At 31.7% G+C, this 25,032-nt stretch overlaps 1 protein-coding gene across 11 annotated transcripts in view; it reads right to left on the reverse strand.

Annotated features, from left to right (window-relative positions):
• LOC129908553 (serine/threonine-protein kinase mig-15) overlaps nt 1–25,032 on the reverse strand; it is a 58,628-nt gene that overhangs the window by 18,238 nt on the left and 15,358 nt on the right. For 6 of the 11 annotated variants that reach the window (XM_055985141.1, XM_055985142.1, XM_055985140.1 and 3 more), the window contains exons 3-9: nt 8,675–9,119; nt 8,373–8,615; nt 7,961–8,295; nt 7,690–7,893; nt 7,054–7,074; nt 4,067–4,404; nt 628–766 (exon numbers count right to left, since the gene is read on the reverse strand). In XM_055985141.1, coding sequence (XP_055841116.1) covers nt 628–766; nt 4,067–4,404; nt 7,054–7,074; nt 7,690–7,893; nt 7,961–8,295; nt 8,373–8,615; nt 8,675–9,119 — 1,725 coding nt within the window. The remainder of the gene's footprint in view (nt 1–627; nt 767–4,066; nt 4,405–7,053; nt 7,075–7,689; nt 7,894–7,960; nt 8,296–8,372; nt 8,616–8,674; nt 9,120–25,032) is intronic. The other 5 variants (XM_055985137.1, XM_055985144.1, XM_055985136.1 and 2 more) reach the window with 3 other exon arrangements.

Here is a 25,032-nt window from a genome sequence, read left to right on the forward strand (position 1 = left end):
TAATTAATAATAATAAATTATCTTGTGACTACTACAACATTAAAAATGTTTACTTTCGCTTCACTCGCTTGCTCTCATCACACTTTTTTGTTATTTTGTAGATATAATTTTTTTTTTTTTGTTTAATGTTCTTGATATAATTTCTAAAAGAACCACAACCACTTGTAAATATTTGTGTATATATAAATAAATATTTATACTATATGCAATAAACTAGATACACTTGTCTAGACCAGAGAAGCTCCACTTGGAGCTCCCCCTAGACCTAGACGACACACAACATTTCACTTTTTTTTTTCTAAACCTTAAATTGTTTTTAACAAATTGTACAGAGTTAATATTTTGTGTTTCTTTTGCTTTGTAAAATAAAAATAGCTGAGATTAAAATTGAAATCCTCAACCTCAAGTTTTAGTTTAAAAATAAATAAAATTAAATGCTTTCTAAAAAAAACTAATCTAGGAAAAAATCACCAATTTTTTTCGATTTCGAAATATTATTTCTTTAGTTTTTATCTTGTTTTGTTTATCTCTTGATGGGTGAATCAATCAATCAATCAATCAACAAATCAAAGTATCGAACTGAAAATGAAAAACATGACTGCAATTGATCGATTTGAAAATACTCACCCTTTTCATGATTAGAGTTCGATCACCAGCTTGATCATCGTCATCGGGTGTTGGGGGCAGTGGGCGATTGGGTGGACCTCCAATACCATGAGAAGCCGGGGGACTGGTTGTATCCTCTGAGACTGGTCCAAGGCCGGGTCTATATGAAAATTCAGGACTAACAAAATCGAAGGAACACAAAAGAACCAAAAAACAAAAAACACCACGATCCACAAACAAAAAAAATAACAACACAGAAACAAAAAAACAAACAAATAGAGAGAGAGAGCCAAAGCAAAAATGTAATGATTGTGGCGGTGTGTGGAATGAAATGAAATGAACGAATGAAAATGAAATTGAAAGTTTTGGTAGAAAATTGGGGGGAATAAAGGTTTGTTTTTTTTTTTTTTTTTTGAGGAAAAAATTTAACAAAGAAAATATGGAAATTTGGTGAAAGAAACAAAACAAATGCAAATGAGATATTTATGTTAGTTTTACGAGACATGAGTTAGTGGATTTTTAAGATGAATTTGAGAGTTTATAATGTAGAATGTATGAAAGAAGATATAAATACTTTTGTCTATGAGATCCATTGAATTCGGTTTAAACGGTATTCAGACACTGGGTAATAATTAATAGTATATGGTCTGGGGAAAGCCTACTTATACGATAAGTTCACAAAATGTGATTAATCGAATGGTAAACTATCCATTCTTTATAATATCTTCCAATCAGTAAAATGCATTCAAATCAACTAAGCAGATAATTAATAATATTTGATTTTTCTATAGAAATAAGAACTGAATTTATTTGACATGATCAAGTATTAGATTTCTTTTGGTATTTAATGGTGTTCTGTTAACGTAGAACTACAATTTTGACTTGTCTATTAACCATCTGTGCATTTATATACCATGTGGTATGCATAGTTCAGTAAAATTGTTGGGCATAGTGTCTTCGAAGAGACTTTTATGCCTTTTTTTTTTCAAAACTACAATTTTGCAGATTAGTAGTCTTGGCTTTGTGCCCACGATATCATTTCATCGTACATACAAAAAACTGTCAACGCGTTTACGGATACGATGACATTCACCCTGAAAAACAATTTTGGGTTTTGAGACTGACGACGCGTTGACAGAGTGAAGATAATGTTTTTTTTGACGTCGCGTATGAGAGAGTCAACCTTAACTCAACAAATGTGTTGAGTAAACTTAGAACCAAAAGATAGCTCCAAAATGTTAGCACTTCCTGAGTAAAATTCAATCTACTCAATGGTTTCACTAAATGAGTGAATGAATTAAGAGTAGACAAATTAAAAGTAATAATTGTCAACAATTCCTTTAAAAAACTTGAATATTGCAAACATTTAAATTATTAATCTTTACAAGTTCAATTATGGGTGTTTTCATAAACGTCGGAAATCTGCGTCATTCCAATCGTCTTTCTGCTTTTCTGCATTAATGAACACACCACTTCTGCAGAATGTTTGCAGGCCTGCGTTGGTACAATTTTCAGCAGTCACTGAGTGTTCATAAACGTCAGAAAAAAAATATAAAAAAATTACCACAGAATGAGTTTTGTTTAGGCAAAAAAATATTTCTTTTTCAGTTCCCGAAAATATTGTTTTTAATAACACGAAAAATTTGTAAACCGTGTTACATTAGGGTGGCTAAAAAAAAAATACTTTCTTCTAAAAAAAAAATAATTGAAACACCGAGTAGTTCACATTTAAAACAAATTATCTATGGAAAAAATATTTTTAATTAGGGTGTTCAAGAAAGTTTTTTTATGCGTTTGAAAAAAAAAATGATTTTTAGTGCACAGAAAGTTTGCTATAGTAATATTAAATTCATGCTGAATTAATTAAATTGAATTTGGTTGAATTCCAAGCGTAAATGTTAAATATACCATTTTTCTGAGCCCCCTAATTCGAAAATACCTAACCCAATTTTACATTTTATTTCATAAACCATGTTTTAAAAACTTTCTCTGCAGTGAAAAATAATTTTTTTTGTAATTAATTAAAAAAAAAAATTTGAACCACCCTAATGGAAATTTTTTTTCTTCGATAATTTGGTCAAAACAATATCCACGTTGATTTTTTTGGAATTCTTCAAGCAACTGTAGAAAGATAACATTTTTTAGAGCCACCCTAATACGAAAAAAATTAATATAAACTCATTACCTCAAAAAACACGATTTCGAAATTTTCTGTGTCATTAAAATTTAAATTTTTTGAAAAATGAAAAAAGAAACATTTTTTGCACCACCCTAATTAATATGTTTGCTTTTCATTTTTTTAACAATATTTACATTTATTAACAAAAAAAAAATAAAATCAAGAGTCAAATAAATTTCTCCTTGAGTTCTGCAGCAATAAAATTTTGGCTGCGCAATCTGCCCGATGTTGACGACATACTGACGTTTATGAACAGCAAAACTGCAGTTGGACTAAGTTAGTCCGATCGCAGATCTGAGTTTATGAACACGACTAACGCAGGCCTAAGTTAGGCAGACGTTTATGAAAACACCCTATGTCTCCTGACATGGTCAAGTGGCAACATTATTAAATCTGTGATAGAAAAAAACAATATCAATGAGTAATCGCTTAAAATAGCCCCAGTGCACAGTAATACCTAAGAAGAGTGGCCATACGGAATTATGAATATATTTATTAATATAATAGCACCACTTCTTGGAATATATTTTTAAGCAATACAATTTTTAATTAAATGAAAAACAATACATTTATAAAGGAATCTTGACAATATTGTATACAAATGTGCCCTTAATTATTATGAAAGTGGACTAATTCACTTTTTGCTGTTTCAAGAAAAACTAACCTTATAAAAAGTTACTATAACTATTTAATGGTATTTCTGTTTTGAAACAATTTTGCTCTCAAAGGAAATTTTTAAACGTTATATATTTCCGCTTGACCGCTTGAGTAAACTTTAAAAAAGTGAAAAATATTGTTTTTTCTTTTTCGACTTTTTCGAAGACTCATTTTTTAAGAATACAAAATGCACATACGCCACAGTGACTGGTAATTGAAAAATACATTTCTCCTTTTTTAAAATTGTTTCGAAGGTAAGACTCAATCGATTCAAATCTGTTTGAGGAAACCGATAACTTTTTCTACTTTAAGTTACAGTCCGTTTCAATAGATCTCAATAATTATGATGTTTTGAAAATTTACAATAGCGAAGCAAAAGTCAGGTTATAATTCGCGAAACTGAAAACAAAACATTGAGTTATGTATTAACTTTTTCTTTTCTTTGAAATTAAACTTTCTTCGACATTTGATTCCTATGATTTCGCTTCGCTATGCATGAATTTCCAAAATAAAACACAGATTTTTGATTACATAGAAAACAATACAATACAATGACTAGCTAACAATTAAGCACAAATTAAACCCAAACATTTATAAACAACAAAAGTAAAACTTTACACTTACAGTGGTTTAGGTGGATCACTTGCAAGCAATGTACCATCGTTGCGGCCACGTTCATTCGGTTCCTCTGGCTCACTATCCGAATCACTGTCATCAATCGGATCTAATGGATTCACCGGCACATGATGATTATTCACAACTGGAGGAGCTGGTGCCGGTTTCAATTGTTGTTGTTGTTGTTGTGCCGATGCAGATGATGATGATGTCACGGAAGCCGACGATTGACGATTATTTCTTGGCGGTGCTTCGGGTTGAGCCTGTTGTTGTCCAGCGGAGACCATTTGCTGTGACTGTTGAGAGACGCCCAATTCATTTAATTGTGCAGCTAACATGTCCAAATCCTAGATGGTGATTGATTTTTTGTTTTGTGGGATCGTTTGACGAGATGGTAGGTTTTTTTTTGATTTTTTTGAAGGTAGTGATATGGTTTTGGTGATTTGGTTGGTTGATTGGTTTTGGTAGGTGGTGGTGGTGGAGAAGAGAGCAGTACAGTGTGAATGTGACAAAATCACATGAAACATATATTTCTTAATCAATTTCATAATTTTTTTTCAATTTTAAAAATTTTGTTTGTTTAAATAAATTTTGTTGAATAATACATACATCCACACACGAAAGCGATTTGATTTTATTTTTTTGGGAATTATGTAAGATTTGCTTTGAGCTAATAAGCGTGCTTTGCAAATTTTGAAATTTTGATTTTTTTTTTTGGTTTGAAATAATATTTCTTTGTTTCATGCAATGAAGGTGGTATTAGGGTGGTTAAGATGCTTGGAGACGGGTTATCAATGAAGTTGATGATGAGATGGTTAATGTTTGGTTTGATAAAAGGTGGTTTCTTTTAGACATGACAAAATATTTAGTGAGTAGAAAATTTAAACTATCAAAGCTAGGAGAGATAACATAGGTGTTTAATGTTGTACAAGCAACAAAGGTTCGGAAGACCAATAAAGCCGTGAGATTCTACAGAACATTAATATGTTAACTTTTAAGATCAAGCTGAGCTCACATAACATTGCAAGCACAAAATTGTATTATTCAATGACATCTGCTCTAAGAGCAAAAAACAATGTTAAAACAAAGGTTCTTAAACTTGTAGTTGATTTTACATAGATTTGTAAAGAAACTAATCATTCTCAGTTTATTCTTCACTTTATCAAAAAAAGTTTGTGAATTTATGACAAGAAGTAATCGTTATTTGAAATTGTGTGAAATTGGCATCTCTACATATTTTTATGACAAAATGATATGCAAGTCTAACTAAATTCACAATTTGATTTCTACTCAATGTCACTTTAAACACGCTGCTTTACAAAACTCGAAAAAAAATAAGGTATTTTGAAGCTGAAAAATAACAATGTCTCGAAACGTTTTTGTATACCTTGCACTTTTACTGAAACAGTCACTATTGATTTTTTTTTTAAGAGTAATATTGGACAAAAACGATGTATAACGGTCTTGAAGTTCATAAAATGACCAATTAATGGATTAAAAAATCATCTTTATGGGTCCGCTGATTTCCAAAAAAAAAATCGTTCCAATTTTTAAAAATATTGTTTGTCTATGGAGTCTTATGAACACTGCAACTTTACGACATCTAGTGAGGCATTTAATAAATAACTTGAAAGTTGGAACTAGCCCACTTAACGAAACAAAAAAGAACTTTGAATCTTTTGAGATTAATACTACGTTGGCAAAAAATGGGACAGTGATAGAAATTAAGATTAACTTTCATTGTAATAAAAATAGGAAACCTAGAGCATTCATTTGAAGAACAAAAATTAACAACAATTATATCTAAAAGAGAAAATAATTTGACAGAAAACTTTGGATGCTGCAGCATCTTGTAAATTTACATAGAAACCTTTAACTTTTCGGCTAATACCGAAAACGCAAATGACTGGGGAGTATCGTGAAACAAAATTTCCCTTGGAATTTTTACCTTGTTTTAAAAATGACAACGGAAATGATCATGATAAGTTTCATACATTTTTTGCTACGAGGGGAAAAACCATATTGTGGTAATGGAAATAGCAAAAATTAAAAAGTTATATGGAGGCACAAAAGAACAAGCTAACTATTAATTGTGAATTTAAACCAAAAAAGAGATATTAAACCTGCAATATCTAAGCAAAAACAACCTGAGAATAATATCAGGGCTCCTCACAGGTCACTGTAAACTGAGAAAACACCTTAACATTAGTCTGGCAGACAGTACCACCTGCAGGTTCTGCAATGAACATAAAGACAGCAGAACACACACTAGGCAAATGCAGAACACTAATACACCAACGACATACATAGATACCTTGGCCAGTTTAGGTTGTAGTAAAAGATCTACCGTCTCTTAAAAACTCCAAATACTTAAATACCTAAAAGGTTTCAACTTGGATACAGAGCTGTAAGAAGTAACTTGGGGACACAATAGAACTTAATGGGATCAACTGTAGTGTTGTGAGTTGCAGTTAGGTAGAACTGCCCCCGTTAACAAGTGCGAATAGTGCGCTTGTTGAAAGTCGATTAAGACACGTGAAGCGTATGGCCGGCAACCATTAATTTTAGATGGCGCCCAAAATTTAATATATGTACTTAATTGGAAAGAGCTAGCTATGGACAGGATTGAGGGCATGTTAATAAGTGGAGGAGTACAGTAGAAACTCAAAAATGTTTCAACAGGTTCTAAGATTGGATTTTTCAAAACAGACTGATTCCGTGAACACTTACAATATATTATGGAAATTTTCGACAAACATGACATTCCTATTAAAATGATGATTATGAAGTCGAAATGAATACGATATGATGATTGAAAAACAATAACACTAATAAAGTGTTTCAAAATGTGAGACTTCTTATAAAGGATCATTCAAAGCATTATAATAAATATTTAGAAAAAACAAAACAACAGAAAAAATATTTTTTTGTTTTCAAAGCAAAAGACAAAAGCACACACAAAAAACAGGTATTTTCATTTCTCAATAACAACATACCTCAGGTCTCCTCGGTGGAAGCTGGATTTTTGTATATTTTTGTGTTTATTTGTTTTGTGTATTTTTTTTTTTTCAAAAAATCATTCAATATTGTTGATATTCAAAATTTTGTTTTTGTTTGTTTTTGATTGTGAATGTTTCAATTTTCAATTTCAATTTAGTTTTTCCATTTTCAATATGAGTAGAGTGTGTGTTGTAATTTTTTTTTTTGGTATGTAGTTATTTTTTTTTTTTTTGAAAAATACAAAAAAATTAACGTGAGACACAAAAAAATTTTGTTTCATTCGGCACCGTACAGCATATTACACAACACAAACAGCAAATTCAATTTTATATAAATGTTATTTCAAAATTATGTTTTTGTTGCAATAAAATAACAAATAGCGTTTTTAACAGGTGGACAGGTATTTTGATTTTGTAGGCAGAAAATATAGTAAGTAGTAGAAGTAGATAATATTTTTTTTTTGAATACAGCAACAAACAATTTTTTTTTAACATGAAAATAAAAAAAGAAAATTTTCGAATTTTTAACTAAAAAAAATAGAACAAGATGGGAATTTTTAAGATAAAGCGGGTGATAAACATCAAATTAAGGCTGTAGTAGTTAGAGATTGGCAGAGGGGGTTTTAAACGTACCATTGGCTTGAATATATTTTGAGAATTGCGCTGCTGTTGCTGGGGTGTCTGCTGTTGGGATTGTGGTGAAGAGCCGGAACCTTTGGGAGTCGGCGGCAGGGGACGATTGGCATGTTGTGGGGGATCTGGAACGACTATCAAACGTTGTGGCAATGCCGGTCGCGAAGGTGGACCTGGCTCTTCAATCTGCTGACGTTGATCACGCTAGATAGGAAATAATAGAAAATTAATAAAATTTAGAGAGGTAAAAATATCAAATGTATTATGTTACAGATTGCGGTTTTTGATTTCTATTAGCCTGCGGCTGTGGCTGAACTTCATTTGCACCCACTCGTCCTTCTTGGATTTGTTGGAAGTTACGACGCAGAGTGTCTCCACCTGGCGCTTGGATAATGGAACTTGGCTCACCGGCAATCTGGGGTTCTTCCTCGTCATTATCCGAACCAGAGTAAGGATAGTCTTCGCGTTCTTTCTCTTGCTTTCGTTTCTTACAACGATCAATGTGATCTTTGAGTTGTATTCGCACTTGTCGATCAGTAGGTTGATCTTTAATGAATGCATGCTTTAATAACTGATCTGTGTAAGGCCTCTGATGATAGTCTTTCACTGTAAATTGAACAATAATACAGTTATATGATGATTCTTGAGATATAGAATTGTTTTTATTTAAATGGATTTCTTACCAAGAACCGTGTCGATAAATCCATGAAATTTTTTAGACCATTTTTTAGATTTAAGTCTTGGTGGTGAATTGCGTGGAATCAAGAACAAAGCCCTCATTGGATGCAAGTCACAAAGTGGTGGTTGTGATTCGGCCATTTCCAATGCCGTAATACCCAATGACCAGAGATCTGATCGGTTGTCATAAGTTGCTTCTGGATTTTCATCGCATGCAATAACCTCAGGAGCCATCCAATAAGGAGTACCTATGAAAGAAAACCAAAATCAATATTGCCTTTAATAGTTAACGAAAGAAAGGTCTTACCAATAAATGTATTTCTTCTGCCTATCGTTCGATCTAACTGAGCTGATACACCAAAATCAACCAATTTGACTTCAGCATTATCTGTAAGGAGTACATTTTGACCCTTAATGTCACGATGAATAACTTTATTCGAATGCAAATAACTAAGACCGCGTAATATTTCACGACATATATACGCAATCCATTCTTCTTTGAGACTCTGTCCTTTTGTTGATTTTACCAAATCAGTTACAGAACCGGCACCACAATACTCCATAACCAACCATAGTTGATCATCTTTTCCTGGAGGAGATTTCTTTATGAATGCACCATAGTATGTGGCAATGTTACGATGATTTGAGTATTTTTTAAGCACGTTAATTTCTAGCTTGATTTCTTCTTCTTCATCTTCGGTAACGTCCATTACTTTAATGGCAGCCAATTGTCCAGTTTTTGTGTGTCGTCCCTGTTTAAGAAAAAAGAAAAAGATGTACGTTAATTACTATAAACAGGTGGCTTTTAAAATTAAAATAAAATAAAAAAGTGGTAAGGCCAAGCCAAGCCAGATGTCGATAATTAAATTAAATTTAACACGTTTCAACTAATAGTACATATGGAGTCATGTTGTTTTTGTAAAGTAAGGAAATTTGTTTTCGTACTATCTGGTCGTTAGTGGAAAAAAGCGTATCGAGCGTCGTGTCACTACATAAGAAAGTATTTACCTAAAACGACAGTTTTATCAAAGGGGTCCGGGAGTTTGCGGGGCTTGAGTGAAAAGAGCTCAATGACGGGCCTCAGCTTGTTGCCCTAAAGCCTGAAAGGCACCTATGTTTCAACGAAGCTGTATATAACATTTTTAAAGAACGTTCTACAAACTCCTGGCTAAAACTTTTGAGTTATTTTCTAAGAACCCTTTTGAGATATTCTTCTTCTATGCAACTCCTACAGAAATCATAAGAAAACACACCAAGTCTATTATCATTTTCCTGTTAGAACGCCTATCAGTGTAGAGTTGATAGAAAAATATGAGTTCACAGTTCGGAATGTATTTTAATTTTTTTTGTAAGCATTGCCTAAGTTAAATAAAAAATTTAATAAAACAACTAAAGTATCGTTGTAAAGGGTGGTGGTAATGCTATCTCGTAGATGATAATTGATCTACCAAGTGTCAATACAAATGTTCTGTGTTCATAATCAACTATTAGGTACCTTAACAGATTCCACCTCATGACACATGATATAAATATCTCGATTGTAATCATGCATTTTGTTCTGTGAAAACCGCATATTCATTATTATATGATTTTTTGTCTTCCAATAATGAAACTAATTGAATGAAATTTAAAACTTACTCTAAACATGCAACAAATTTAAAATTATTGCGATTTAAAAACAATAAATATAACCACGATAGTTAAGTTAGCTTGTCCGTATGTATTGGTATCAAATTGTTGTTAGTCATGCTTCGCTTAATACCTTATACATGTTTGGTTAGTCTAATTGATGACTTTTTTGTTTTCAAAAGCATCCCTTTAAAATATTAAGGAATGATTTTTGATTTCCCTTGGTCTCTGTAAATTATTTTCTTCGAAATTTTTACTTCATCAATCACAACCAAAAAACCATAGAGTCTTGTCATAAGCATTTGCAGAGGCAAGGGTATATATGTATATATGGGTTAGAAGGTAAATTCCGCAGTGACCTCGAAAATTGTGGGAATATGGCAGTGAGCTGTGGGGATTCAATTCAACAACCAACCAACGCCAACAACGTCTCGTCATCATCCATGCTCACGTAATCAGTGAAATATAAATCCTTCTCGACTTTTTGTTGATTTTCATTGGAATGAAAATAATTTGTATTGCTATCCAGTAGCGTATGATTTCTGGCAACAGATAGACAAGAATACAAAAAAAAATGTCCCATCAAGATTATTATCGATTATGCTGAAGGTGTTCTTGGAAGAATTATTGTTTTTTTTTTCCTTTTGCTTAGCAATGCATAAATCTTTTTCCCTAGAGGTGGCATCAGCTTTTTGCTTGGCCAAAAAGATTTTTCTTTCATTCTTTTGAATTGATAAATTGGATTTGAATTATTAAAGAGAAAATCAATTAGAAAGGTAGAATATGTTTTTTTCCGTTTCTATTGCGATACATTTAGAGTAAGGTAACCAAGGAATTAGTATTCTAAGCTCAAATCAAAACAAGAATGTAAAAAGACACTCAGTAAAACAAATTATTTATATTAAATGTGTTACAAAAGAGGACACTCTGATTCATTGGGTTTTTAGACTAGAAATTTTTCGTTTGAGGTCCGGTTTTTTTTTTTCCTGAAATTGATGAATTTGAAATTTATTATTTTTAGACAAAGAAGGTGCGTTAAATAATGTCAGGTATTCAGGAATCGTGAATGCACTAGAAATTTTAAAAATAGAGAACATGATATAAATCATGCCACAAAATGGAGTATGTCTTCTTCACGAGGAAATATAAGATTCACAGGAAATACAAAACCTGTCAGGGGTTTTAAGATTTAATTTTGACAATCTGTTAAAGAAGTCTTTCCGAAGTGCCTGCTTCATCTAACTTCTATAATCTCACTTAACAAAGTTCTCTCTACTTCTTTAAACAACTCTTAACAACTTTTAAAAGTTTTAAAAGAGTACTGGATCTTAGAACATCTTTAGTTAAACTTTATAGAAGCTCTAACTGATGAGTTTTTAATTTTTCTATTTTAAGCGAAGCTGTTGTGATAGTTCGGATATTCGCCAATAGGCGACAAGTGATCAAACAAGATCTGAATCATATCTCAATAGAGTAGGGAATAAAAATAGGTACACGCGCACAAAATAATTACAAATAGATTGTTAAACCAAAGAGAATTACTGCGTAATACACATCATGAAATTAAAATGATCTCCCGGAGTGCTATCAAATTAAGCAATAACAAAACTTTTTTTCAGAAATAAAATAAAAACAATATTCCAAAAAGAACAATTTTGGCTGATTGCCCATAAATAAGAAACAAAACTACAACACTAACTACTTTTGCAACTTTTCAACACTTCCTCAAAGCTATTAAAAACCATTCATTTTTGTTTTTGGTTTTGTTTTGATTTTATACATTTTTTTTGTGTTTTCTTATTGCAAACACGCCTAATTAAACTGCTGTAAGGAGAAAAAAAAAGTAATTAAACAATTTAAAAGCCCCCGTGGAAATACTGTAAATCACTGAGAGAGATTTTCTTCTCTAAAAATAAATTATTTACCCTTCAAAATCTTCCAAATGTTCACAGAGAAGCAAAAATAAATAAACATCTCCTTGGATTTTTGTTTTATCCCATTTTGTTTTTTAGTATAGTTTTGTGGATGAAATAAGGCGCTCCTACAGATGATGCTATTGCATTGCTGTTGTTGGTGCAGCAGCAGCAAGCAGTAGCAGCAAATAGTAGTAGCAAACACACATGTGAGAAAAATCTCACTTTACACACAAACGAGGGCGGACTAAAAGTAAACAACTTAAAAGGCATAGAGTTGGAGAGAATTTTGCTTTTAAGCTACTGCATTCATTATTACAAATGAAATGAATTCACCTCGTTTGTCGTCGTAGTCGTCGTCGTTGCAAACGTTGTTTTGTTGTTGTTGTTTTCATATTCGACGATGTCGATAACCCCCGCCTCTACTACACATACTTCCTACTCTTGCAACAAGTCCGACACCATTTTCGTCATATCATTGTTTATAAAGGAATTTTCGCTCCACAGTGAGAAAATTCCATTTCTGTCGTAGATATGTTAATTAACGCCTACCCCCGCCGTACTCAAACCGTACCCCAACTGCTGTACCTGCACCGATTCTTCACCTACAACGCATGCATCATGCAGCCAGCCAGCGCCGACATTACACTCTATCCTCGAACTACTCTGAAATAAGTACTCGTCGGAGTAAAGTAAACTGACTGACTATACACATGAACTACTATGTTGAAATTGCCATTTGTGTAACTTAAAAATAAAAATTACAAAAACAAAAAAAAAATGGGAGGCTGCTGATGATGAGGTTGGGAGCAAGGTTGGTTATACATATGTGCTTTTCCAACTCACATCCAATTCAAAACATAGAATCTCGCACTGAGTTTGTAGTAGAATATTTTAGAAGTCAGTACACACCATAACATATGGATATGTATCTATCTACGCAACTGAAACGGTTTTTTTAATTAATTGACTGAAATTAAAGTGAGAAATTGAGAATTTTATCCCTGAGGTGGACAAATTTGTCGACGACGAACAAATGTTTTCGCGTACTCTGTCTGAATTATGTTAACTTTGAAAAATCATGCATTCGAGTTTGACATTGGACTTTATGACCATATAGATTGTAAGTTTTTGAATTAATGGCATAAAATCACACACTCTGTCCATCTTTCAATTTTTGTGTGTTATAATTTGCAAGGACACAAGGGATGAGCAATACCCTTAATAAATAATACTAATATTAAAATGTTTGAATATGGTCCAAGGAATAGGAAAGTTGGAAATGTATTTTAAAAGAGATACCGGTTCACGTAATAAAAGTAAGCGAAAGTAAAGAATTTTACATTCGTGCAGTTCGGCTGAAAGACAAAGAATCTCTGGGTTCTTAAGATTGCGTCTGAAATCGGAAAATGGTATTCGGAAGACAAAGGCAAAGCAAAATTTCATTTTGAAAAAAATCACAGTTTGGTAATGATTCTGTTACGCATCTCATTTCTCATTATAAGATTATCAAACTCGGCAAAAAAATGTTGAGGAACAATCATTCTTACTGACTGATTACAAGCATTCAGAAATCGTTTAGTGAAAGTCACTAGCTCTTAATATTTCATTAGAAGTCAATGAGATTGTCGGAGATTTTTTGCACAATCAGTGATAAAGAAAGTTGTTTCTTCGATCATTCACTAGTTGTTTCCCTATATTTTAAACAACATTAAATGAATAATTAAAATAAAATTTGTGCTTTTTTCAAACAATTCACAAGAGACCATATTAAAGCACAAAGACGATAAACTAAGATATTCTTTGACCTAAAAAAAATTACAATTTTCAGACAAAAGAATGAAAAAAACACATTTTTTGTTGATATTTATGTTTTTCCTGACCTAAGCTGATCTTTACGTGGGGTGATGGATATATATACAAAAAAAAAAAATATGAATTTTTTTGAAAAATATAAAAGCATTCTCCAAACAGCATATATGTAGGTAAAAATCTTATCGATCTATCGCGCGCCGTTTTTTATTGCAAAACAACAAAAGACCTATTCTCCTAGCTAGCAGCCAGCCAGTAGTAGTTTACAATTCAATTCTTGATCTGAGCTAAATGATTGTTCGGCGTTATTAATGTGGGCGCTTAACATAAGGCGCACACAAACCTATATGACCCAGTGAGCAAAAGCATATATCAAATAATAAATTCAAAAAGACAAAAAAAAAAATAGAAAAATTATGTTTATTATACATAAATGTTGAAATTCAGCTTTATTTGAAAATATAAAAAATTTAAATGAGTTGAAGGAGGAGGTTGGTATCTAGTGGTGGTGGTGGTTAAACGAAAACAATGTCATTGTCATCTGAAAACCGAATTCATAAATTTTTTCAACTCTCATAAAATTCTTAAATGCCATAACAACCATATAATTATGTGTAAGTTATATTTATTCATTAGGCTTAGCTGAATATCCATTCACTTAATTGTTTTCTATTGCTTATTAATGGGAACACCATTTATCATCAAAAATTCTATACTCTTTATGGGGAAACTATAACCCATAAAAATTCAATATTAAAGCAAATAATAACGCCATAAAAGTCATCAACTCATTGAAAATGAAACCAAAGTAGATAAATACTGAAAAATATGTTTTTTATCATTATTTTTATCTGTTATAACTACTAATTGAATTCATTATTTAAGTCAAGTTAGGAATGTAAGACAAATAACATCTCTACGTCAGACTAATTAAGAATGAATTTGTCAACTCCCTAACGGAAAGTATATACGAAATTCCACAAGACTTCCTTAACCATCGTGTATATGTATTTTAAATTGGAATTATTCACGTTTTTACAATCTGAATCATTTGATAGGGGACATTAAAAAATATATTAAAATCGAGTTTTTTGTTAGATGTCTAATATCTTTATTTAATTGCGCTTTCAGAACAAAATGGAACCTGAAAATATATCAAATCTCATACAAAAATTGAATAAAATAGGCCTTAGTGATTATAAGAAGAAAGAAATTTTGATTTTAAAGTCAGAATCTACTGAGAGTGATTTAAACGTCCAATCAAACTTGAATGTTAAGTGATCTGTCACGCTACAGGTCAAAGTTCAAATCCAACTTGCACCATCATTACACTTCCTCTCCGCGAGGAATTAAAAAAATTTCCAAAGTAATGTGTTTTCAACTATTTTACAGTTTGAAGGAATATTTTGCTTTCAATGTTAACAAAAAAGTTAACCATTTGGTCAAGGAACTGTGAAAATTTGTATCGGATATGATTAACGCAGATTGGATGAAGTGTCTGTAAAGATTGGGCACGTTCAAACACCTATCGGATAGGCTATCTGGGATACCCGTATCTGGAATATCTTTTTGAACAAAGAGGTATCCAGATAGCTTGCCCAAGCAGCTACTAAAAAAATATGTAAATATTGAGAAGAGGAAACTTTTTCTTTTGAGCAAATTAAATTTTTTGTATTGTTGAGAAGTACTTGCACAATCGCTTTGACTTTATTTCTTGCAATTTTTTTTTATTTTGAAGCTGAATAATCGCCCGAAAAGTAATCAAAATAAAAAAAAGCCAAATGTATATCAGCTGATCACTTTGATACCTGAGGTATACCAGAAATTCTGGGATACCTTCAGATTATTTTTTGACAGAAAATGGTTCGTTTCCTTGCCAATTTTTAACATTGTTTACAACAAAAAAAAGCTATCCGATAGCTTTATGTTAGCTCTTTGAACGTGCCCATTCAAAGTAAAGTGACACAAATGTAGGTACTTTTTCAAAATATCCTTAGAGAAAAAAAAAAGATTTGACGTATGTAACGCTTTTAACATTTAAGGCACTCCAAATTCTGATTTTATGCAATATAATATCGAACAGTTCGCAATAGTAAATAAATCTTACCCCTTGAATGCCAAATTGCTTGCAAATAAAAATTTTGATCGATTATGTTTAATTTGCATCTCTACTTACTCGTTTACTTGCACCTCTGGTTCAAAACTTGGTATGGAAGTAGCAAAACTTGGAAAAGTAAGAAGAAATGTTTGAAATGTATTGCAAAGTGGTTGTTAGTAAATCGCAGCCGAAACCCTCAAAATCGAAAACTAAGATGGTAAATCGCAACCGAATCTGATAAATCACCAATGAAACTGTAATTCTCAGCTCAAACTGGTAAAAATTGCAACCGAAACTTGTAAAACTCAGTCGATATTGAAAAGATTCACAGCCAAACATGGTTGATCGATGCTGAATTTGGCCAATCACTACCGAATCGTTTCCGAAACTAGTGAATCGATGCCAAATCCATTAAATCGCAATCGAAATCATCAAATCGCGTAGAAGCTTGTAAATCGCAGTGAAACTAGTAATCTGGCAAATCGCAGTATAATTTACTAAATCGTTTCCGAAAATACTAAATCGCAAGCAAAACTAATAAATCGCAGCCGAAGTTGGAAAATTGCAGTCCAAACTGGTACATTTTAGTCGAAAATGAAAGACTAGCATCCGTAAATGGTTGATCGCTGCTGAGTCCCCTTAAACCCAACCTTTTAATATCACCCGAAAGATTCAAATCAAACGGTAAATCTTAATGGAAATGGCAGTAGAAATTACTAAATCGCGGTCGAAATAAGTAAAAGCTGGCAAATCGCCGACGAAACTGGTAAATCAAAGCCGATAACATATAGGAAGATGCAAAATCGCAGTTGCCAGTAAATCGCAGACTCACCTGGAAAATCTTAAACGAATCTGAGAATCCGCATGCGAAAATGGCTAATCACAAAAGCTAATTTTGAAAATATTTCTTGTTGTGCCCAATCAATTGAACCGGACTGTATTTTTTTGCTTTCTACCCTCGTTAATGTTCGAAGTCAAAGTCAGTCTCAGACATACAAATTAAAGAAAAGAAAAACACCGTATTTCCTACGAAAATTATTATTTGATTACTCAATTAATCATTCTTTAGTAGAATTGGTTCACAATAATTATTGTAGGTGTGACTTTCTTTTCGATAACAGAAGAGAGAGAGACTTGAATTAACTTAAGCAAACTTTTTGTTTTTTCATCTGAACCATGAAAATAAATACAAAAAAAAGATATAAGATATAAGTGGGAACAAAAGTAGAAATACCCAACTTCCAGATAATGGGGCTGATTGCGCAATGAAGCGATTCCGATTTTTTTTTGTTTTTTGTTGATGATGATCATGATTTGCCGGTAATTAAGACTCAGCAAGAGTAAGTGTGGAATAAACAGTTTTTATCTGAATTAATAACGAACTTATTGAAATTTTTTTTCGTTATCGTGCAATTTTTTTGTTTTCGAAAGTTGTTGGTATACTTTACGTGGGTTGGATTGGTTTTTTTTTTGTATAAATTGATGGCTCTTATATTATTGGGTTGAGAGCTTGTTTTTTTTTTTTGTTTTGTTTATCGAATGCGGGCATCGGCAGATAAATTCATAATCTTTTGAATTGAATATGACGATAGATTGAGAAATATCTACATACTTGAGAGTTAAGTGGATTTTCATAATTTTTTTTATCGCACAATGTGAATCCCTTAGCTCTGTCCTACTGTATTATAACAATTTATCTTATCTTTTTTTTTATAAAAATTATAGCCTACAATTTGGTGTAATATCGTTAAATTTATTTCCTTTCTTTATGAAACTTGAAACTCATAAATTAATTTAAAAAAAAAAAACAGATTCACATGCTTAAAATATTCATTTCCGAGAGAAAATTAAATATAAGAAGTTAGGTATGATTTCTTGTGAAACTTAAATCACAAACTTTTTCTTGGTGGATTATTTTTAATTAACAAACAAAACTATTTTCTTATATTTTTTTTTTGTTATGAAAATAAAACTAAGAAGTTAAATCAAATTACTTTCTTTTGTAACTTATATATGTATCTGTACAAGAAAAGAAGGTGGTACTGGTACATTTACCACAAGTTTGGTGTTTGTGCTATTTCGTGAGTTTCCTTTCTAAGTTTCTATCATCTAATTTTTGTTCGTGTTTCTTAATTACATTGTGGAATGTAAGGAAGGATTAATTTGTGATAGGGACACAAAAGTTTTTTTTTTGAAAAATAAATGACACACAAATGAAATTAGATAAAAAAGTTTTTGTTTGTTGCTCACTTTTTGTTAGTGGCAATTAATTTGTAAGAAATACATCGCTAGATGAGGAAATTGGAAGTCAAGTAAAATGAAGAGTTTTGTTGTTTTAATTTGTCAGTTTAGGGTTTTCTAGATTTCACTTACAGTACTACTCATTAAAGGACCCCAGAAAAGAAAGTTTTCATGAAACGGTTTCAGTATCCTACTTTTTTGGGTTAGGTATGTGTTTTAACCGGTTCGAATGGTGCGTATGTTCCTCTATAATTTCGATGTTACTTATCATCGATTGATAAATGAGGTATTGTTAGAAGCGTCTTGCCTGTGCACTGGTTATAGGCTATGCAATGTTCTTTAATATGGTGTCCTCTGTAGGCAAAAGATCGAATTGCTTTGAAAATAGATTAGATGAAAAAAAAAAAAAATACGAATGAGTACCCGCAAGCCTGTTGTCAGGTTGAATAATCGTTTTTCACGAAGAAGATTTACCGAGCAAGGTAAGCTCGGGTAATAAGGCCAATCGGCTAATAAGGCCAGTCACCTAATAAGGCCTGTCAACTAATAAGGTCATAAGGCCAGTCGTCTTATATGGCCAGTCAACTAATAGGGCTTGTCAGCTAATAAGGAATTTAAAGTTATCGGGGTCATAATACTATGAAGCTTACACTCATAAAAATGTTTAAAAGGCTGATATGGACAAAGTGTATTTTTTGTCAGCGGATTATACAGATAATTTTTGAATGCTGTTTAATATGGAATTTTACTCATTCCTTTAAGGCTTTGAATGTTTCAAATGTTCACCATCTTTTGCTTTAAAAATTTTAAGATAAATTGAAGGGAAAATTGAAGTTGAAATTTCATGTTACTTTTTAAATCATTATTTTACTTGTATCAGCTTAGTGTTTTTAGTCACAAAAAATACATAACAAACTATATTCTCTCTTTCCTCTTATCATTAAATATTAAAAAATTCTTTGAGTAACAGCGGTTTTCAAATTTCACTTCAAACGGTATTCAAACAAAATTTATTTAAATTATAAGCAATATACAGAAAAATATTTTCTCATACGTTATATCGATACATATTTGAATTGCTTTCAAATTCCCAATATGAAAGTCGTTTCAAATCGAAAAAAAAAAAATTGATAAAATATTCATAAAGGAAACCACTATACAAACATTATTATTATGATAGCTCAAAGCATAAATTGTAACAAATTTATGTGACCACAACTGGATCATAAGCATAAATGCATAATGACTTTTTACTGTATCATCAGCTCTATCAGCTTTCTCAGGCTCTAAGTATTATCACAACATTGCAAATTTATTTACTTCCCATCTGAAATAACCATCTCATAAAAAGCTGTAAACGCAAAATAGCACCCCATCTGATTATATGAGTATAAGAATAAATTGAAAACTTCTTTCTATGGGCTTGTATATCTGGTTCCAGTTTAAAAAAGGAATTTTTTTTCAGTTCGATATTCGATATACGCAAAATGAAACCACAACTTTTAAATTAATTAATAAGATTACGATGTGATGTGTTAACGTTTCATTTTTTTTTTATAGAATGCAAGCTACCGGTGAATGCTGCAAATTAGGTTGCATTTTTTTTTCGCTACCGGTCTAAATTAATTGAGTTATTTACGGTGGATGACGTTAATGAGTGGATATTCATCGTTATCTTATGAGACTTTGTTGAGTTTTTTAGACTTGTAAGAAAAAAAAGTTTATTCTTGTTATTATAGTTGCAAAGTTTTGCAACTTTGCATAGATTTTTAAATAACAGTGTTAAAAAGTTGAAACCAGTCCAATTTTCTTTGCAAAATGTCTTCCTATCTCTTGTAAAACATTTGCATTTGCTATTGGTATTGGAGGCTAACGACATGTGGCGTCGCTAGTTGTCAAAGATAGAGCTAAACGTCAACGTCTAACTCTCATAATCGTTAAAAAGTGTAATTTTTTTGTTCACGTTTAAAATATTAATTACATGAAACATAGGCCTAGCGGAGATAATAAAAGCTGCGTTCCTTTGGAGATATTTATCTACTGCTTAGTACTTAAAGCTGCTTTGAACTACTTTTTCAGTATAGCAAAAGTAGTTCAAAGTAGTTTTAAGTACTAAGTCAGCTATTACATGAAGCCTCAAGAGGCTTGACTCTTTTTTCGAATTTTCTTTTGATAACCATTCTGTGAGGCGCGTACTATTACACGATGCCTCTTGAGTCAAAGACTCAAATTTGACATTTCTCTTTTGATTTAAGTATTGTTGTTGTTGTATTCCACCAAGAAGCAAAAAGAAATGAAAGGGAATGTTGAAAAAAGAAAGGGTGGAAAAAGAAACGTCAAAAAGAGTCTCGGAATTTTGGCCCACGACTCTCCGGTCGGATAATTTTTTGTTTTATCTTCTTTCTCTTTTGCACTCATTAGTTTTAAAAAGAGGCGCGCCTCTTGAGGCTTCATGTAATAGCTGACTAAGCAGTAGATAAATATTTCCAAAGGAACGCAGCTAAAGAAATATGCAAATGGCGGATAGTATCTGACTTGATGTTTAATTCAAATTTTGACCACCGGTAGCGCATTTCATCTTGAGTTCCAAATTTGAAGGATTTCATGTTTTTTTCCAAAAAAAAAGCACCCAAACAAACCTCATGATTTATTTCATCTGAACTCTTCCATTTAAAGTATTTGACATTTGCGATTCATTAGGTAAGTTCATGTTTCTGAAACCTCAGAGCATGTTCGAGTATAGTGATGATAGAAATTTCAATTCAATCGATTTTGCTTGAGCACAAAATATTTTTTTTACCGCAAGTGTATAACAATTTACGTAGTATATATTTTTTTTTTCTTTTTGTGGATCTTAATTATTTCATTAATGCCCACCAATAAACAAAAATGCAAGAGAATTGAAAATAATAAAACCGAATATTCCTACGTCAACTGTCAGTTGTTTGAAGACATGGTATGTATCTTTCAAACGGTAGATATAAACCACACATCAAACGTGCTAGGAACAGGAAGTGTATAAAGCCACCACCATCAAAAAAAGAGGAACAAGAAGAAGAAAAACAATTTGTTTTTAAATGTCTGTGGTGGCCATGAGATTATAATAAAAATTTAAAAACAAAAATATCTATCTATATATCCTCTCTCTCTCTCCATGTCGTGCACGAGCAATTATAAAGACACAATTTTTTTAAAAGAAACAAAGAAATATAATACAAGGTATATAAATCAAGTTTGAAAAGTTGAAAGACATTTCAGATGCACATTCGATTGAGTGCTTTCGTGGTTAGTCACTCTAATTTTTTATGTTTTTTCTTGTTTTTATTTTTTGTAACCGTTAAATACTCGGAACGGAACAAGACAAATCATGGCACTTAAGAGACGACGACACACGAGTCGTGCAATTGCTAGCAATTATTCAAATCGAACATAACTTTTTCCATGTGAGATATACGTACTTTGTGTTATGTTTTGAGTGTGTAAATGGATGGTATGACAGCTTTCAAAACTGTCAGCCGATCGTGTGGCGCTTAGTGGATCGTATATAATTGAGGCAGGTCACCAACACCACATCACCCAGCGCAGACAATAAATGCCGTTACTTTTAAACGTCAATTGCTATTCAACAAGTGAATTTTCATTATTGTCATTAAGTTGAGCCCAAACCGAAAATGACGTCTCCCCCTTTTGTAATTTTTTTTCACTAACTGGCACACTTTCTGCGCTTGTTCGTTGATCTTTCAGTTTTTGATGATTATTTTTTGGGGAATTTTCGTTATTATTGTTCAAATAAGAAAACCAAAATAAATAAGGTCTTGTTTTGTTTCCGCTTCATGCTGAAATAAATTTGTTTTCAGATTTTGTAAATTACGGCAATTTTCGTAAATTAAATTGTTTGTTTGTGGCATATGGCGAGGGTGCAGCAGCACAAATTAAATGCTGCAATAATATAAATTAAATATGGATTATGGTGATGTTGAAAGTGACACTTGTATAGCTTTTTAAGTGATGTTTTGTTTTTAATGAATTATGTATGTATGTTCTTGGCTAGAATTGAAATCAATTTTCAGTTATGAAAATGTAGTGATTTATGAAAATAACTGAATCGGTGTTTTTGAAATGTAATTTGGTTTTGGTTTTTATTTATCGGACGCCTGCAAACCCATACAAAAAGGTGTAATAGTTTTCTTTTATTTCTAAAGATAAAAGATTCTTTTTGTTTTTATTTTACGAAATTTGTATAAGAATGTTCAAATTATCGATATTTTTTATTTGGGTTGTTCTGAATGCGTTCACACAAAAAGTCATTATTTTTAGGCTCACATTTCACGAACATGCCTCATTTGAATAAATGCTTTTTAACAGGTATAAAAAGACAAGAGTCGCCATTTTACAAAATGGAGTAATAATTTTTTGACGTTTAATTTGGCAAAGTCAAAAGCAACAACAATTTCCAAAATTTTTTTTTTTACAACAACAATTTCAATAGGGCAGCTGTCAAAAACTTAGGAAGCCATCTTTTTTTTTCTTTCATCTGACAGTTCTCGATACAGACTTTTGTCTAATGATCATACCTTCTCTTTTTATACCATGGCTGTTTAAATGAAACATCTGTTCAGATAGTAATAGCCTGTTTTCACTAGAGCCCAAATGAGACAGCCCGTTTGACAGCCTTGAAGCTGTCAAACGAGATCTTCTTCAATGTGATGTTATGTATTTTGTGCTCTTTAAGTTGAGCTCTCAAAATTGAACTAAGTAAGGTAAAAGCATAATGTAAGCGTATTTAACAAATTGAAATAAATAGCATAAGTTGGCCTCTCAAAATTGCGCTGTTTTAAGTAAAGTAAAAGCATAATGTATGTCAAATTCGTTACTTAAAATTTGACACATGAGCACTACAGAAATCAAAAATCATAGCTACAAATGACTACAAACTGTTTGAGGTTTTTTCCTTTCAAATTCGTCATATTGTAAAACAATAAAAATCCAAAACTCGTTGACAGTTTGTATAATAGCTCTTTGCTTATTTTTCTATATAGTTTCTGACTTCTCATTTTTATTCTGCGCAATGGCAGCACACAAATCATTTCCAAATCACCTTGAAATAAGATAAGGAAAAAACTTTAAGTTGCGCTAGACATTCATCACACGTAGAGACACTCTCAAGCTTGTCTCTAATATAAACTCAACATACCCATATGTATATTTTATATACAAAACTCATGATGCCTGGCTGACTTTTGTTGAACAAATTGTCGGCTTAAAATAATAAAACAAAATACAAAAAAAAAAAAAAAATAAACGTTGTCGCCAGCGGCGGCGAGCTGCCGTTTCTATACATACTACTGCCTCCAAGCCTCAGGTAAAAATGTAAATTTGAAGAAACAGACATTGAACCTATAATCGCACTAAAAGATTCACAAACAACAACCATCTGTTTAGCATGATTTTTTCTTTGTTTGTAAGAAAGAAAAAATAAACTTTTTTTTTTATAAATAATTATAGTTTTTTTAGATTTAGGACAAGTGCTTGGAATATAAAATAATACAATTATTGTAGTATTCACTTGATTTTTTTTTTTTCTTTAATTTTTTCAAATCATGTCAGGTGGCTTATACAACATTAAAAAACATACCCTGGCATTGTTTTTACAAGTCTTGAAAACCAAACCACACCTCCGCGTTCAATGACCACTTGTTGTCGAGATGAATCATTGCGGTCACCAGAAAAATGGTAGACATGCGGAGTGTCTGCGTCATTTATAAATAAAATCTAAAATGGCTTCTCGTTTTGTCGTTAAATTTCTTTTATTTTATTTTTATTTTCTTATCACAACACACTGTGGATGTAGATATAAATGGTATGTTGCCTTACTTTTTTTTTTATTCTTTTTTATAAAATGATAATTAAGACAATTATAATACTTCTAAGAATAACCGGTGGTTTTTTTTCTTGGACTTAAATGAATCAGAAGAAGTAAATTTTTCTTATCTAGCTTATTTCTTTAATCTTAGCTTCTTTTTTAATTAAAATTTGTTAATGCGTATTTAGTTAATGGGTATACCAATACTTTGATGGTCAAATAAAGTGGCTCAAGCTGCTTTTTTTTTTACTGATTTTGAGATGTATTTGTGGTGGTTCTATTTTGAAGGCCTTTCACTTAAATAGTTTTCATAAATTAAACTCTAAGTCACATGATCTTTCTTAGTACCTAACTTATAGGTCTTTTCATGCAAAAATTTGAATAATACATCGATTAGAGGTCTTGGATGTTCAATTATTTCAAGTGCAACCTGTTGCTAATTGTATTTAAGTTTGGCGTAAAAAACCATCATTTTAGTATCCGAATTTTGAAATTGGTAATCTTGTTGATGAGAGTAGGCACTTCATCACTTGATTGAAAATAACATTGACAGTTTGTAATAGCGTTACGCGGGCAACTCCGGTACTGGGCAAGGGCAGGCATTCAGCATCCATCCTGGACTTAATATTATGTACAATTATATGACTAACCTTGAACAATACGCGTATATAAGCAATTCATATGCAAAATATTCACTGACCAATGCATAATGTTAACTGTCACAAAATGGCCAGCAAAAATAAAACTAGTTTCATCAGGAGAAGGAAAAAAATCTCAACACAAAAAAAAGATGTTCCACATACGCCCTAGTGACCGTTTAATTCTAAATTTAAAAAATTGATAGAAAAAACACGTCGCAATGCGGCAAGAATGCACAAATAACCTTCTTGGAAAGTATTGGTTGAAAAGAACTATGAAATCGTAAGAAATACAAACCTCTAGACTCCAATTTCTTTCAAAAATATGAGTACCGCCTTCATTATTTTTATATTTCTATAAAACTACAAATCGGATAAAGTACTTTTTATTTAAGTTATCTTATCATTTTTTTTTTGTTATTATTGTCCTTCAAATTAATTAAATTTATCACTTTTGAAAGAAATTCAATT

This window comes from Episyrphus balteatus, chromosome 2 (assembly GCF_945859705.1).
Source record: "Episyrphus balteatus chromosome 2, idEpiBalt1.1, whole genome shotgun sequence".
In the NCBI taxonomy this organism is placed as follows: domain Eukaryota; kingdom Metazoa; phylum Arthropoda; class Insecta; order Diptera; family Syrphidae; genus Episyrphus; species Episyrphus balteatus.